The following is a 16,753-nucleotide window of genomic DNA, read 5'->3' on the forward strand; positions in this document are numbered from 1 at the left end:
ATGAGCAACATGGAGCTACAAAAATACACTTCCAACAATCTAATTAGGCTCTCACTCATGCATTTGATACTGATATTAAACTCACATTCATGAAACCCACACAGAGATTTTAAACCCCTTCAAGTGGTCAAGCTGTAATAAAAACTTTTATTCAGTAAACACACAAGAAACAACTACTCCTTTAGAGCTCTTTAAACTGTCGATCAAATTGTGACACAGCCCTCTCCAGCTAAGGCAAATGTTTTGCAACTTGAAGGTCAGCCAATGATCTCAGCAGTAATAATAGCGCTTGGGAAATATCACAAAGATCTACACTGAAACTACAGGAAAAGATGATTAATGTTTTTATTAGAACCTACATCAGAAGGCCTGTAAATCAAAGCAGTCTAGCAGAGCATATTTATTAATACTAAGTGATAGATCAGTTTGTTTTTTTTTCATACATGAAGGACTGGGAATGTATAAATCTTCAGAGACACTCACACTTGAGGTTAAGGCTCTTGGAATAGTGAAAATGGAGTCCATTGTGAATACAAAAGTAATTTGAAATGTCACTGTTAAGTTCATGTTTCTCACTTGTATGATTCATGCCCTGCCCTCTGCCTGTGCCCAGCAATAATTGGAATGGTCAGAAATAAGCCCATAAGATGTAAGAGCAGAAGTAGGCCCTTTAGTCCGTTGAGTCTGCTCCACCACTCAATGAGATCATGGCTGATCTGATAACCTTCAACTCCATACTATTTCAGCCTTGAATATACTTAACAGCCCAGCCTTTGCAGTCCTCTGTGTTAAAGAATTCCACAGACTCACTATCCTTAATGTGCAGCCCCTTGTTCTGAGATTATGCCCTCTAGTCCTGGATTATCCCACAAGGGGAAAGAATCTTTCTATATTTACTCTGTCACATCCCCTACGAATCTTGTATGTTTCAATAAGGTCACCTCTCATTTTTCGAAATTCCAATGAGTTCAGTTCTAACCTACTTAACCTCTCCTCACAAGACAGCCATACCATATTTTGGATCAGCCTAGTAAACCTTCTCTGGACTGCCTCCAATGCCAGTATATCTTTCCTTAGATACAGGGCCCAAAACTGTTTGCAGTTTTATAGCTGTGGTCTGACTATTACCTTGTATTGTTTTAGTAAAACATCCTGACTTTTCTACTCCATTCCCTTTCAAATAAAGGTCAACATTCCATTACTTTCACAAATACCTGCTGAATTTAGAAGCTAGCCTTTTGTAACTCATGAATTCCAAATCCCTCTGTTCCAGAGATTTCTACATTCTTTCTTCATTTAAATAATATTTAGCTTGTCTACCCCTCCTGTCAAAGTGCATAGCCTCACATTTTCCCACATTATATTTCATCTGCTAAGTTTTTGTCTTAACCTTCCTCTTTGCGTCATCCTCAGCACTTGCTATCCCATCTATGCCTGTGTTATCCACAACTTCGGCTTTGGAATGTTCACTTTCCTCATCCAATTCATTAATAGTGTAAATAATTATGGCCCAGCACTGACCCATGTCACTCGACTAGTTAAAGGTTGTTGTCCTGAAAACGTCCCCTTTATCCCAACTTTCTGCCTGCTATTAGTTAACCAATTCTCTATTCATACTTTTTCTTCAGTGACAGTTATTGTATTTATTTCCTCTCCTTTTACTTCTTGATTATTTAATAATTTTGGAATGCTATTAGTATCTTCTACAGAAAAGACTGATGCCCTGTCCATTACCATTCAATTAGTGTTAGCCTCCAATTTGTATTACTATTCAACTAGAACTCATGAGCCCTATAATGATGCCAGAAAGAGTTTGAAATGCTCATACAAAATTCAAACTCTCATGGATCATTTGCTCTACTTTTATGCTCATAAAACTGGCAATCAAACACAGCCATTGAAACTCCTCTTGAAATAAACACACTCCTTTCAAGAACTGAACAATCTGTCAAAATAATGAGTCCTTTAGAAATGGCTTTAAAACATTTAACCTCATTAGCTGCTCAAAAAACGATCAAGCCAACAAAGCACACAGTTACCTCTACAGCTGTGTAAGCAGCCTCTGCTGAACTAAATCATGATTGAGATTTAGAAATTGCACGTCATTCACAGTGAAATTCCATTGAATTATTTGAATAAACGATGCCCACAGTTCCCAATATGTCCATAATATGGTACCTGAAGTTAGCTGACAAGATTTTCAACCATTGCCCTTTTCTTTCAAAGATTCTAAATATCTAGTTTCAATCAAGAAGTCAAGCATATGTTCACTTATTTTCAAAGGCTCACAAGACATCTAAACTTTATTTCAACGTAAAACTCAAATGTAGTGTTCTGATATTCCATTAATATTCTCAATAGTGTTGAATACATAAGAGACTTTATCCACTAGAAAAACTAATCATCCATGTAATTATTTACATAATGCTATACAATTTAATGTTAATTTATCTTTTCAGGACAGAAACCTGTGATAAATTACTGCATTTAAAACACACTTAACCTTGCCAGATAGCATCTAAATATGACATTTTAGTTTAGCGAAGTCTTTAAAACTTTTTTGTCAGTAGGATCATCAAACTGCTTTTCTTCATTTATATAAATGATTTGGATATGAACATAGGAGGTATGGTTAGTTAGTATGCAGATGACACCAAAATTAGAAGTGTAGTGGACAGCAAAGAAGTTTACCTTAGAGTACAACAGGATCTTGATCAGATGGGCCAATGAGCTGAGGAGTGGTAGGTGGAGTTTAATTTAGACAAATGTGAGGTGCTGCGTTTTGGAAAGGCAAATCACGGCAAAACTTATACATTTAATAGTAAGGTCCTGGGGAGTGTTGCTGAACAAAGAGACCTTGGAGTGCAGGTTCACTGTTTCTTGAGAGTGGAGTCACAGGTAGATAGGATAGTGAAGAAGGTTTTTGGTATGCTTGCCTTCATTGGGCAGTGCATTGAGTATAGGAGTTGGGAGGTCATGTTGCAGCTCTACAGGACATTAGATAGGCCACTTTTGGAGAATTGCGTGCAATTCTGGTCTCCCTTCTATAGGAAGAACGTTGTGAAACTTGAAATGGTTCAGAAAAGATTTACAAGGATGTTGCCAGGGTTGGGGGGTTTAAGCTGTAGGGACAGTCTGAATAGGCTGGGGCAATTTTCCCTGGCGTGTCGGAGGCTGAGGGGTGACCTTATAAAGCTTTATAAAGTCATGAGGGGCACGAACAGCGTAGAAGACAAGGCCTTTTCCATGGGGTTGGGAGTCTAAAACTAGAGGGCATAAGTTTAAGGTGAGAAGGGAAAGATTTCAAAAGTACCTAAGCAGCAACTTTTTCATATAGAGGGTGGTGCATGTTTTGAATGAGCTGCTAGAGGAAGTGGTGGAGGCTGGTACAATGATAACATTTAAAAGACATCTGGATGGGTATATGAATAGGATGGGTTTGGAGAGATATGGGCCAAATGCTGGCAAATGGGACTAGATTTATTTAGGATATCTGGTCGGCATGGACGAGTTAGACCGAATGGTTTGTTTCCATGTTGACCATCTTTATGATTCTATGACCATGTCTTTTTCTTTCTGTGCCATTATACACTGTGGATTGCAATGAGAAGGAACTTTATTTGTAAGCAGGAATTTACCAGGATGGCTCCATAATTTCACAGCAAGGAATTTGATACCTATTGTGAATTCTGTATTTGTAGCTGTGGGTTCCTAGAATGTGCAGATGATCGAGAGCTGGGGAGTTATTTACAAGTGAAGCTGATTGGTTCTCAGCTAACTGAGGTTGGAACTGGAAACAAGTTGCAGAGTCACAGACACAGAGAGAGAAAGATGTACAAATGTTTGTAATTGTTCCAATATAGGAAGTTGTGGTGAATCAAAGAATGGGGAAAATGCAACAAAGGAAAGAATTAAAGTGGAAAACTATAAACAGACAATTACAGGAATGAACAGAGATTACAGATCTAAGAGCAAATCAGCAGGAAAGGCTAATGGTTACAAAAATAATAAGACAGCAAAATTTAAGGCACTGAATCACAATGCCCACAGCTTTCAAAACAAAGCAGATTAACTCGTAGTATAAATTTAGATGAATAAGTATAATCTAGTGGCCATCACTAAAACATGGCTGCGGGATAATCCAAATTAGGACCTGTATATTTAATGATACTGACATTTAGGAAGGACAAGAAGCTAGGAGAAGATCGAAAAGTGGCTCCGTTAATTAAAGATGATAGCAGCACAATCGAGAAGGATGATCTAAATTCATGAAATCAGAATATAGAAGCAGTCTGGGTAGATATGAGAAATGATAAGGCAAGAGGTCACCTGTGGGAGTTGTGGACAGGCCATCTAATAGTAATCATATGGCAGGTCAGGATATCAAGGTAGAGATCATGGCAGTTTGTCAAAAGGGTACAGAAATTATCAGGTGGGATTTTAACCTACAAAATGACTAGAAAAATCAGAAGGGAAAAAGTAGCCTAGAGGAGGAACTTGACCTGGTTTTGACTAATCATATATAATTAATTATTGACCTCACAGTGAAAGTGCCCCTGGGTGGCAATGAACATACATGATTAAATTTTATATAAGGAAGAGAAATGTGGATCCAGGATTACTATTTCAAATTTAAACAAAGATAATTGTAAGTACATGAAAGCAGGGCAACCAAAAGTAAACTGGCAATTTATTTTAAGGGATATATAAATTGAGATGCAGTGGCAAACACTTAAGGGGATATTCCAGAAATGACAGAATAGGTACATTCCAACAAATTAGAAAAGTTCTCAGGGACAGATTTGCCAGCCACGTTAATTTTAAAAAAGTCAAAGATAATATCAAATTCAAAGGAAAGACATATAATTGTGCAAATGTAGGTGGCAGGTCAGAAGACTGGACAGAATATAAAAGCAGCAAAGAATTATTAAAAGAGTGAAAAATTAGAGTGCAAGAGAAAGTTAGATAAAAATATAAAAACAGATGGATATTTGAAAAAAAAAGAGTTGACAAATTACCTATTGGTCCTACAGAAAATGAGTCCAAGGAATTAGTAATGGACAATAAAGAGGTGGCTGACAAATTGAACATACTGTTTATATCAGTCTTCAATAGAAAATGATACAAGTAACTTTCTGGAAATAGCTGCAAATTGGAAAATGAACGGGAGGGAAGAACTCAAAAATGTACAATTACCAGGGAAGTAGTACTGAGTAAATTGTTGGAGCTGTAAGTTGACAAGTCACCAGACAAGTCCTGATAATTTTATCCTCAGGTGTTAAAATAAACAGGTACTGAGATAATTAACGTATTGTTTTTATTTTTCCAAAATTCTGTAGATTCAAGGAAGGTTCCTTTAGATTGAACAACAGTTCATGTAACTCCTTTATTCAAAAGGGGAGGAAGATAGAAAGTGGGAAACTACAGGTCAGTTAGCTTGACATCAAAGGGTAAATCGAAGAAGCTATGATTAAAGACATTATAATAGGGCACTTGGATAAGTTCAAGGTAATCAGACCATGTCAACATGATTTTGTCAAAGGCAAAACAAACTTTTCACTGTCCCTAGGTATCTGTGACAACAATAAATCAAGTAATACCAAAAAACAAATCATGTTTAACTAACTTATTGGAGTTCTTTGAAGAAGTAGCTTGTGTTGTAGATAAAAGCTAACCGGTATTGTTCCTGTTAAGGTGCCAAATCAAAGGTTATTGCAGAAAATAAAACCTCATGGCGTAGGGGTTGGCTATTGGCATAGATAGAAGTTTGGCTGACTAACAGGAAGCTGAGAGTAGGAACAATGGGTCTTTGTCAGACTGGCATGATATCATGAGTGGTATGCCACAGGGATCAGTGCTAGGGCCTCAACCCTTTTCAAAAAATGATTTGGGTGAAGGGAATAGAGGTACGATAGCTAAATTTGCTGATGACACAAAGATAGGTAGGAAAATAAGTTGTGAAGAGGACATAAGAAGCCAACAAAGGGATACAGATATGTTAAGTGAATGGACAAAGATCTGGCAAGTGCAGTACTTTGTGGGAAAGTATGATTTTTCATTTTGGCAGAAAGGATAAAAAGCATATTATCTAAATAGTGGAAGGTTGCAGAGGTCTGAGATGCAGAGAGATCTGGGTGTCCGAGTTCATGAATTTCAGAATGTTAGTTTACAGGTACAGCAAGTAGGGAATGAGGAAAGCTAATTGATGTTATGTTTTATTGTGAGGGCAGGTTTAGGGAGATTATGTTTCAATTGTAGGAGGCATTGATGAGGTTGCATCTGGAGTGCTGTGTACAATACTGGTCGCCATACTTACAGAAAGGATGCTGATGTGGCAGAGGCAGTTAAGAGGTTTATTAGACTTATATCTGGAATGAGCATATTGACTTAGAGATAAAGGCTAGACAAGCTAATCCTGTATCCTCTGGAGTTTAGAAGTGTCAGAGTGACTTAACTGAAATGTAAAAAGTCCTGAGGGGAATTGAATGGGTGTCAACTGTGTGACAATGCTGTGGCTTTAAGAGATGTGTTTTGTCCTGGTTTCTTTTAGAGAAAGATTAGGGGGAAAGCTATCAAGCAGTCTATGAGAACATAAATAACTTGTGAGGCTTTGGGGTTTTTTTAGAAGTTGGAACAATAGAAGCAGCCTGAATAGGTGTGATCAAGCTCTCACAGATCCAAGATTTTAGATAGCTTTCAGCAGTTGTTGCTGGGGTCTCAGCAGGGTTAGAAGGTAGTGAATCTCTCCCAGCTGGTATACTCTCTCTCTCAGAATTGCCTTTAGATGTTCTTTCCTCCTGGATTGGAGAAATGCATGTGAGGCAATCTGTTTTTCTGAATTTGCCTTTTTGCCACGGGTGTATTTATGGGATCAAAAAAACAAGTTGTTTGAAAAGCTCAGCAGGTTTGGTAGCAACTATGAAGATAAATCAAAGTTAACGTTTTGGGTCTGGTGACTCTTCCTCATTACTGAACAGTTCTGTTTTTGTTTCTGATTTAGAACATCCGCAGTTCTTTTGGTTTTTAATGCTGTGTTTATGGGATGTTACTATTTTGGATCATTTAATTAATAATAGTTACTGTATCTATTATTCTGTTAAGTTTCCAATTGAGTTAAGTTATTTCAAGTTCTTCCTTCTTTTGTTATATTTTAACTATAACTGTTTGAATAAATTGTGTTTTGCTTAACGTCGAGTAGTTTGACCAACCAAATTGCATCTGGAACACAGCACCTGATATTTACCTTTAAAATAAGAAAAAGTTAGGGTTTAGAGGCTACATTCTTAATACATTTTGAGGGGTTTTGGTCTGGTCCATAACAACAGGATATTTCCTCTTGTGGGAGAATCTAGAACTAGGGACATAGTTTAAAAATAAGGGCTCGCCAATTTAAGACAGAGATGAGGAAACATTTTTTTCTCTCAGAGGGTTATAAATACTTTGAATTCCTTTCCTCAAAAGACAATGGGTGCGGAATTTTTAGATACTTTTACGGCAAAGGTAGATAGATTCTTGATTACCAAGAGGATGGAAGATTATAAGGGATATGCAGGAATGTAGAGTTGAGGTTAAAATCAGTCTTAATCTTACTGAGTGACACAGCAGACTCGAAAGGCTGGGTGGTCTACCCCTGTACTTTGTTTGATGTTTTGCCCAGGAGAAGCTGCCTGCTCAGTGCAGCTTTTTCTGAAGAAGGGTCTAGGCCCGAAACGTCAGCCTTCCTGCTCCTCTGATGCTGCTTGGCCTGCTGTGTTCATCTAGCTCTACACCTTGTTATCTCAGATTCTCCAGCATCTGCAGTTCCTACTATCTCTGATACACTTGAATAAGACCAGTTAACTTCCCTGCAGCAGTTGCAGTGAGCTGTGACTGCTAACATGATAAACCAGAGACATTTTACAAGTTAATCAACCAGTTTGTGCCTCTTAAAAACCAGTGGAAGCATGTAGCAAAAGACAATTAAACACTAAGGGTTTGGCTAGCCAAAGAAGGAACATCGGAATTGGGAAGCAACATCCATTGACCAGACTTACCAGATTTCTCTACCTCTACCAATAATTCCCCTATTTATTTGTTTGTGTGTGTAATGGGAAGTTTTTAAGGGGATTAGAGGTTTAACAATTTGTGTTAAATGCCAATGGCTTATATCTGTTTACCTACAGCTACAATCTAATTACTCATAAAAAGTGATAATTCTTGTGCAGTACAGAAAGCTGATCAGTGATTTCTATCAACCTTGGTCTGAAAGTCAGGTAAGTTGGGGTACTGTACATATTTTCTTAAAAAAATCTTTGGAATTCCCTAACGTGTACTCGTCAGATCAGAAGGGAAGGTTCTGAGGATGGAAATCGGAAGGCAAGGTGTTTCCATCGTAATAAGGTGGGACACATTCATTCGGAAGGTTGGAAGTTGAAAGGGAAATCCATGGGACTTACTGGAGCTTATAAGAATGAATTTGTAAAGAAACTCAGAAGGAAAAGGCCACAGATCAGATTGTAGCTTTAAGTACAATTAAAAGACAGAAAGTAGACCCTGCAGTGAGTGCAAAAGCAGTACATGGGGTAAATGAGTGATACAAAGGCTTTTTATTTGAAAGAGAATATAACCCCTTTATCTTTAAAAAAAATCTAAGCCCTTGACGATTCTAAGATTTATGGGGGAGGAGTGTACTAAAACTCTCTTGCTGGAGAATGATATAGTTTTCCCCTCAGTGATTTAATTGAAAGCCAAAGTGTTAGAAAATGGGAGGGATAGCTGGAGTATATCCTGTTCCATTTTACAAAGTCCAAATGGAGTGCAATTTGTTGTCTGCACTAGTGGTACTTAAGAATTTACTTGCGATGGAGTTGATTTCTACTGGAGAATGATTTGACAAGAGTGAAAGTCGTAGCTTTGCCAATAATCATGGAAAGTCCCGTTGAGACTAAAGTAATGGAACAGTTGCAGAAAAAACTTCCAGGTATTTTTGTATCATGTATGGTGACTAAAGCAATGGCTAAACAAAGTTCATCATCAGAGGTCACAGTAATACCGCAAGCAAACGTTGGGGTGGCTGAAAATCTACTTAAGAATGAGTATAATTCAAAAGAAGTGTTTGGCATGTCTTTGTGAAATGATGCTCAGGAAGCAGATCCAGAGTAAGTTAATACAAACAGCTCATATTGAAGCAGTGGCTGAAGGGACTCCACAGTGTTATTGTATGAAACATGCAGTTTTGATGAGGAAATGGAGATATCCTCACAGGTCTGCAGATGAAGAAAAGACAGTTCAAGTTCTAAGCTCATTCTAAAATTTTCCAGGAAATTATTAACAGTTTGGACATAAAGTGTAAGTGTAAGTGTAAGATAGCAGACAATGACACACTCAATGCTTTCTATGCTTGGTTTGAGCAGAATACCACCAGTGTGACGATGCCTGCCCCGCCAGCCCCAGACATACCTGTTCCGTCTGTCACCGCTTCAGAAGTCAGATCAGTCTTCCTGGGGAGTCAACCCAAGGAAAGCAATGGACCCGGACGGTGTTCCCGGCTGAGCACTCAGATCCTGTGTGGACCAACGGGCGGAGGTATTCACTGACATCTTCAACCTCTCCCTCCTACAAGCCGAAGTCCCCAACTGCTTCAAGAAAACCGCCATCATCCCCATACCCAAGAAAACACATGCTGTGTGCCTTAATAATTACTGTCCAATAGCTCTGACTTCAATAATCATGAAGTGATTTGAGAGGCTGCTCATGGCCAACATCAACTCCAGTCTCCCACCCTGCCTCAATCCCCTACAAATTGCCCATCGACATAACAGGTTCACAGAGGATGCCATATCCCTGGAACATCTGGACAACAAAGACACCTATGTCACACTCGTGTTCGTTGACTACAGCTCTGCCTTCAACGCCATTATCCCAGGCTGACTCCAAAAGTGTGTGACCTTGGTCTCGGCTCTGCCCTTTGCAACTGGATTCTCAGCTTTCTGACCCATAGGCTGCAATCAATGGGGACAGGTAACTGCACCTCCTCCACAATAAGACTCAACACTGGAGCCCCCGAAGGATGCGTCCTCAACCCCTTTCTGTACTCCCTGTACACCTATGATTGTGTTGTCAAATTCCAAGTGAATGCCATCTACAAGTTTGCTGATGACACCACCGTAGTGGAACAGATATCTAAAAACGACGAGTCAAAGTATAGAAGGAAGGTAGACGTTTGGTGACGTGGTGCAATGAAAACAATCCGTCTCTAAACGTTGACAAAACTAAAGAACTGATCATCGACTTCAGAAAGAAAGGAGGAGTGCACGCTGCCATCTACCACAATGGAACTAAGGTTGAGAGAGTGGAAAGCATCAAGTTCCTCAGAGTGACAATAACTGACGACCTGTCCTGAACTTCCCATGTAAATGTGACAGTCAAGTAGGCGCAACGATGCCCCTTCTTCCTCAGGTATCTCAGGAAATTTGGCATGTCCATAAGGTCCCTCACCAACTTCTACAGATACACCATTGAAAGCATACTGCCCGGTTGCATACTCTGCCCAGGACCGTAAGAAACTACAGAAGGTGGCCCAGACCATCACGGAAGCCAAACCTCCATCCATTTACTCTATTTACACAGCTCACTGCCATGGAAAGGTGGCCAACATCATCAAAGGCCCATTGAACCCTGGTAATGACCTCCTACAACCCCTTCCATCAGGCAGAAGATACAGAAGCCTGACCACAAGCACAAGCAGGTTAAGGAACAGCTTCTTTCCAGCTGTTATCAGATTGTTGAATGGACTCTAGCCTCAAATAATGTAACCCACAATGTAACCCACAATGTAACCTGTATGCCTGTAAGTCTTTTTGATCTGTACATCCTTTGCTTGCTGTGATCTGCCTCTGCCGCTTGTAAACAAAGCTTTTCACTGTATTTTGGTGCACGTGACAATAAATCAAATCAATCAAAACAATTGAAGTCAACTGTGTGTCATGCACAAACACAGGAAACTTTGGAGGTATACCATCAGAATTTCAAAATCATATTTAAGATGTACTATCATGAATACCCACTGGATTGGGACAAAGGATTCAATTTTTAAAATTATATTCTACCAGTGTTTCTCCAAATGAATCTACTGGAACTTTTCCATTTCAGTTTGGTTTATGATCATGGGATAGAGGTCCATAAAAAAGGGAGAAGTTCTTGAATGAGAAAGACAAATCCTCAATGTTGAATTTCATATCTATATTTCTAGAAAGATTCACAGCAGTATGCAGGAAAGCACAAGAATATTTAAAAGTGTCACAGGTGAAAATAAATGAATGGGCAGATAAACATTCAGCAATTAGAAAGTTTCAAGTGGGAGACTAAGTAGTAGTATTGTTGCCTTTACAAAGCAAAATTCAGTGGTCCATATAAAGTAGCTGGAAGGGTTTATAAGATGACTTATTCAATAAATATTCCTGTCATAGGAAAAATAACTGGTACACCTATAAATGTGCTGCAAAGGTATTATTGTGGGGAAGTAGATGAGGAAGAACAAGTGTTTCAGGTGGTAAGAGTAGTCGAAAGTGATGAAGATAATATGAGACAGAAGGAGAGGCAGATGGTTCTCAAATTTCCTGTGATTTGACTGGCTGACATGGAAATATTGGAACAGTTAGATACTGTTTTCGTATTTAGACAAAAGACAACAGAAGGATCTTCTAAGACTATTGACAATGCATGAGATAATTTGCAGAGATACATCTGGATGTACTACATTACCTAGACAGGCAGACTCAGGAGAGTCAGAACCAATAAAATATACTTATCAATTGAGCCTGAAAAACAAGCTCAGGTAGAAATAGAAATTCAGTACATGCTAGAGAACCACTTGGTTGAATCTAGTCAAAGCAGCCGGAATTCGCCAACTGTTGGTTTCTAGACCGGATGGATGAACTAGACTTTATATAGATTAGAGAAGGGTGAATGTGGTCACAAAAATAGATTTGTATCCAATTCCACAATCAGAAGATTGCATTGATAGTGATGGCAGTGTATCATTCCTTTCTAAAACTGATCTATTGAAGAAGTACTGGCAAGTGCTATTAACATCAAGAGCTAAAGGAATTTCCACGTTTGTTACGCCAAATAAGTTATACCAATGGTGAATGATGCCATTTGGATTGAAAAATGCCTCAGTTACATTCTGCAGTCAATCAAGTCATAGCTGGAAAATGTGACTGCCCACTGTAGCTAGATAATGTCTTTTTAAAAAGTAAATATGCATAGTACCCAATTTACGTGACTTTCAGATCAAGGTTGATAACAAATTTGGTAAAGGTACAGCTATCATACTGAAATTATGCACAAATTTCCACTAAAATCCACACATTCCTGGAACCACATCTGGCCCTGGGGACTCATCTATGTTAATGCATTTCAAGACACCCACCGTTTCCTCCTTCATTATGTTGACATCCCCAAGAGTATTCACACATCTTTCCCTAACCTCAACATCACTCATGTCCCTCTCTTTGGTGAATACCAATGTAAAATACGCTTTAAGGATCTCACCCATTTCCTCTGGTTCCACAAATAACCTCTCTCCTTTATCCTTGAGTAGGCCTACTCTTTCCCTAGCTACCTTCTTGCTACTAATATATGTATAAAATGCCTTGGGATTCTCCTTAACCCTGCTAGCCAAAGACATTTCATGATCCCTTTTAGCCTTCCTAACATCCCATTTGAGTTCCTCCCTACTTTCTGTATATTCTTTAAGGATTGTGTCTGTTTTTAGTTGCCTTAACATTAGATATGCTTCCTTTTGTTAACTAAGCTGATAATCTCACATCATGCAAGGCTCCGAAATTCTGCCATTCCTGTCCTTCATTTTCACAGGAACATGTTTTTCCTGTAGTCTAATCAACCGGTTTTTAAAAAACTTCCACATGTCAGATATGGATTTACCCTCAAACAGCTTCACCCAATCCACATTGTTCAATTCTTGCCTAGTTTGGTTATAGTTGGCCTTCCCCAGATTTAAACCTTTATTCGAAGTGCACTCGTCCTTATCCATAAGTATCTGAAAACTTATGGAATTATGGTCATTATTTCCAAAATGCTCCCCCACTGAAACTTTGATCACCTTTCTCAATACCAGGTCCAATATGGCCCCATCTTTTTGTTAGACTGTCCACATACTGTTTCAAAAAACCATACTGGACACACTTAACAAATTGCTTCCCATCCAACTCCTAGCACTAACAGAGACCTTTTCAATATGGGTGATGTTAAAGTCTCCCACAACAACAACACTCTCATTTTCACATCTTTCCAGAATCTGACTAGATATCTCTTTCTCAATCTCCCACTGGCAGCTGGGAGAGTCTGTAGTACAATCCCAGCATTGTGGTTGCACCCTTCCTATTCCTGAGCTCTACCATTTTGCCTTGCTGCAAGATCCCTCCAGGGTATTCTCCCTCACCATGGCTGTGATATGCTGTCTAACCCAACTCCTCCAGTTCTTTTGCTTCCTCCTCTGTCTCATCTCAAACATTGATATCCAGGAATGTTAAGCTGCCAATTCTGTCCCTCTTTCAACCATGTCTCTGTGATAGCAAGAACATCATAATTGCATGCATTAATCCAGGCTCTAAGTTCATCTGTTTTACTTGTTATAGTTCTTGCAATGAAGCAAAAACAGTCTAAGCCTCCAGTTATAGATTCATTGAGTCATACAGCATAGAAACAGACCTTTTGGTTCAACTAGTCGATGCCAAACATAATCCCAAACTAAATTAGTCCCATCTGCCTGCTCCTAGCCCATATCCCTCCAAATCTTTTTTATTCATGTATTTATCTAACTGTCTTTTAAATGTTGTAACTGTATCCACATTCACAACTTCCTCAGGAAGTTCATTTCACAAGTGAACCACCCTCTGTGTAAAAGAAATTGCCCCTCATGTCTTTTTTAAATCTCTCTTATCTCATCTTAAAAATGTGCCCCCTAGTCTTGAAATCTCCCATCCTAGGGAAAAGATACCTACCATTAACCCTATCTATAGCCCCCATGATTTTTAGCTTACTACCTAACTCCCAGAATTGTCGCTGCAGGACTTGCCACTCTTCCTACCTTTGTCATTTGTGCCAATGTGGATAATGACTTTGTTCTGTTTACCCTCCCATTTCAGGGTACTCTGTACCTGCTCAGAGATGTCCATGACCCTGGCACCAGGGAGGCAACATACCATCCTGGAGCCTCTCTCGTGACCATAGAAGCGCCTATCTGTGCCCTGACTATTGAATCTCCAATTACTGTTGCTCTACTATGCTTTGTCTGTCCCCTCTGTACAGCAGGGCCAGCAGTGGTGCCACAGCTCTGGCTGCTGCTGTCACCTGATGGGCCATCCCCCTCATCAATATCCAAAACAGAATACTTCTTCAACAGAGATACAGCTGCAGGGAATCCTGCACTGACTGCCTGCCCTGTCTAATGGTCACCTATCTATCTTCCCATACCTTGGGAGTGACCACGTTTCTATAATTTCTATCTAAGATGCTCTCCAGCATTTGTGTGCTCCCCAGTGTCTCCAACTGCCGCTCAAGCTGATCCATTTGTTTGGTGAGCAGCTGAAGCTGAGTACACTTCTTGCAGATTTCATTATCAGGGATGCTCTCCGCGTCCATGACTGACCACATCTCGCAGGTGGAACACAAAACCCTACAAACTGACATGACTAACACTCTACTGGCTGTTAGTTTATGAGCTAAATTTTAATTAACTACCTAAAAAGTAGCTACTATTTTCTAACAAATAGCTCCCCCTGCAACTTACTCACTATCTGAACTCCGGGTACCAACCAGAAGATGAACTAATTGCACTCACCCTTTAGAAAGGCTGAGTCACACTTAAACCTCTACTACAATGAGATTCTTTCACCTGTAGCACCAAGAGAATGAACGGGTTAACACAAACTAGCACTGACCAATCAGAAACTGTGCATCCTCTTTCCCTCTGCGACATCAGCAGGATGCTCCCCCAGTGTGGGAGGCTGATGGCTCCTCCTGAAAGGTACGGGCCCGAACTGAAATCCCGCACTCGATTGTAAATTTCCCCAGTATTGGCTCCTCCTGCCAGCAGCTCCTGAAAGGAACATAAACGTAAAGAGTACAGAGTAAAGCTGCCTCTACTCTTTTTACACTGAAAGTATAACTTCCCAACACTGGCCCCATCAATCTCTCCCAGGACAGGGATATAATGGGTTTAGAATGAAAGATTTATTTATTGTCACTTGCATTTTGCAATGAATAATATAGTAAAATACAGTGAAAAGCTTCACCCGTTACCACAATCCAGGGACATTTTGAATAGTTTGATAATAAAAAAGTGTAAAAAGATTTAACTCAGAGTCTATAAAGTGTGCAACTGGAGGAACACAGCAGGCCAGGCAGCATCAGAGGAACAGGAAAGCTGAAGTTTGATTCAAAGGGCGTCAGCATACAGGTCCAATATAGACCTTGGCAGCATAGTGGCTCAGTGGTTAGCACTACTGTCTCACAGCACCAAGGACCTGGGTTCAATTCCACCCTTGGGCGACTGCCTGTGTGGAGTTTGCACGTTCTCCCTGTGTCTGCATGGGTTTTCTCTGAATGCTCCAGTTTCCTCCCACAGTCCAAAAATGTGCAGGCTAGGTGGATTGGCTATGCTAAATTGCTTGTAGTGTTCAGGGATGTGTAGATTCGGTGGGTTATTAACTGGGTGGGATGGCTTGAGGTTCGGTGTGGACTGGTTGGGCCGAAGGACCTGTTTCCACACTGTAGGGATTCTATTATCTCTGATAGTCTATCGTCAAGGTGCGACTTATGGTTTTGCTCAACAGCAGGAGGAAGGCCCCTTTCACGTTGTTGTCTTGCCTACCTCACACCGTCTTGTTGGCACGTCACTAATCTAGCACCAAGCCCTGATCCCACCTTATCCGCCCGCCCGTGAACTTCCAACGGCTCTGGGTGGGGAATGTCATCGCATCACCACCCCATGTTCGAAGAAAATCTCTGCAAACTCCGACTCGAGCGACTCCACGCGGAGCAGTAAATTGTTTCAACTCACTAATGCTTTGCCACGTCTTTTTTTAATATCTTGAGTGCGTGAACTTTAGTCACCTAACTGATAATAAACATATATAAAAAACAAGGTGGTTCCAGAGAAAAAGTTAACTGGAGGGACACATCCTGAATGTTTCACGGCTTTTGACACATTGGCGTGGTCAGACTTTTAATTTCTCCCTTAACTATCGTCGTCAATTGTTGAGTGGTTTTAACCAACATGATGTTGAAAATCGAAAGAACCACAAAGAATGTTTTAATCGTCAGCTTGGGATTTTTGTTGCTGTTTACTGCTTTTGGAGGACTTCAGAGTATACAGGTAACTTTCCAGTACAGTAAACAAAACGTTTCAATGTAATTTACAATATGGAACTTTAAAGTAGATTAATATTCCGTATTTACTTCATTGTAATGTACTATTTTGATTCGACATTTCGGTCGAGGTGCATCAAACGACATGTTTACACCAAATTCAGTTCCCGTCACAAACCCCAGATTATTTTTAACATCCCTAAAGTTATATTCTTTCACTGCAAAGTAATCTGATCATTTATTGTTGGGATATGCATATTGACAAATGAATTGCTGATAGCGGTTTCACCTATCGATACGGACAATAGCTGGAACAACTCGAATCGTTTCCAAAGAAACATGTAATCAACGAATCACCTGTAAGGCTCCCTGATGTGTC

At 39.8% G+C, this 16,753-nt stretch overlaps 1 protein-coding gene and 1 long non-coding RNA gene across 2 annotated transcripts in view; one reads left to right on the top strand and one right to left on the bottom strand.

The window, feature by feature from the left end:
- LOC125484092 overlaps window positions 1-16,020 on the bottom strand; it is a 66,315-nt gene extending 50,295 nt beyond the window's left edge. The window contains exons 1-2 of the long non-coding RNA XR_007262942.1: window positions 15,878-16,020; window positions 14,946-15,103 (exon numbers count right to left, since the gene is read on the bottom strand). This is a non-coding gene — a long non-coding RNA (uncharacterized LOC125484092). The remainder of the gene's footprint in view (window positions 1-14,945; window positions 15,104-15,877) is intronic.
- A 7-nt stretch (window positions 16,021-16,027) lies between these two features.
- unc93a (unc-93 homolog A) overlaps window positions 16,028-16,753 on the top strand; it is a 136,395-nt gene continuing 135,669 nt past the window's right edge. Inside the window, exon 1 of the mRNA XM_048601424.1 lies at window positions 16,028-16,381. Within this exon, the coding sequence (XP_048457381.1) occupies window positions 16,283-16,381 (99 nt within the window). The 5' untranslated portion in view covers window positions 16,028-16,282. The remainder of the gene's footprint in view (window positions 16,382-16,753) is intronic.

This window comes from Rhincodon typus, chromosome 9 (assembly GCF_021869965.1).
Source record: "Rhincodon typus isolate 14 chromosome 9, sRhiTyp1.1, whole genome shotgun sequence".
NCBI lineage: Eukaryota > Metazoa > Chordata > Chondrichthyes > Orectolobiformes > Rhincodontidae > Rhincodon > Rhincodon typus.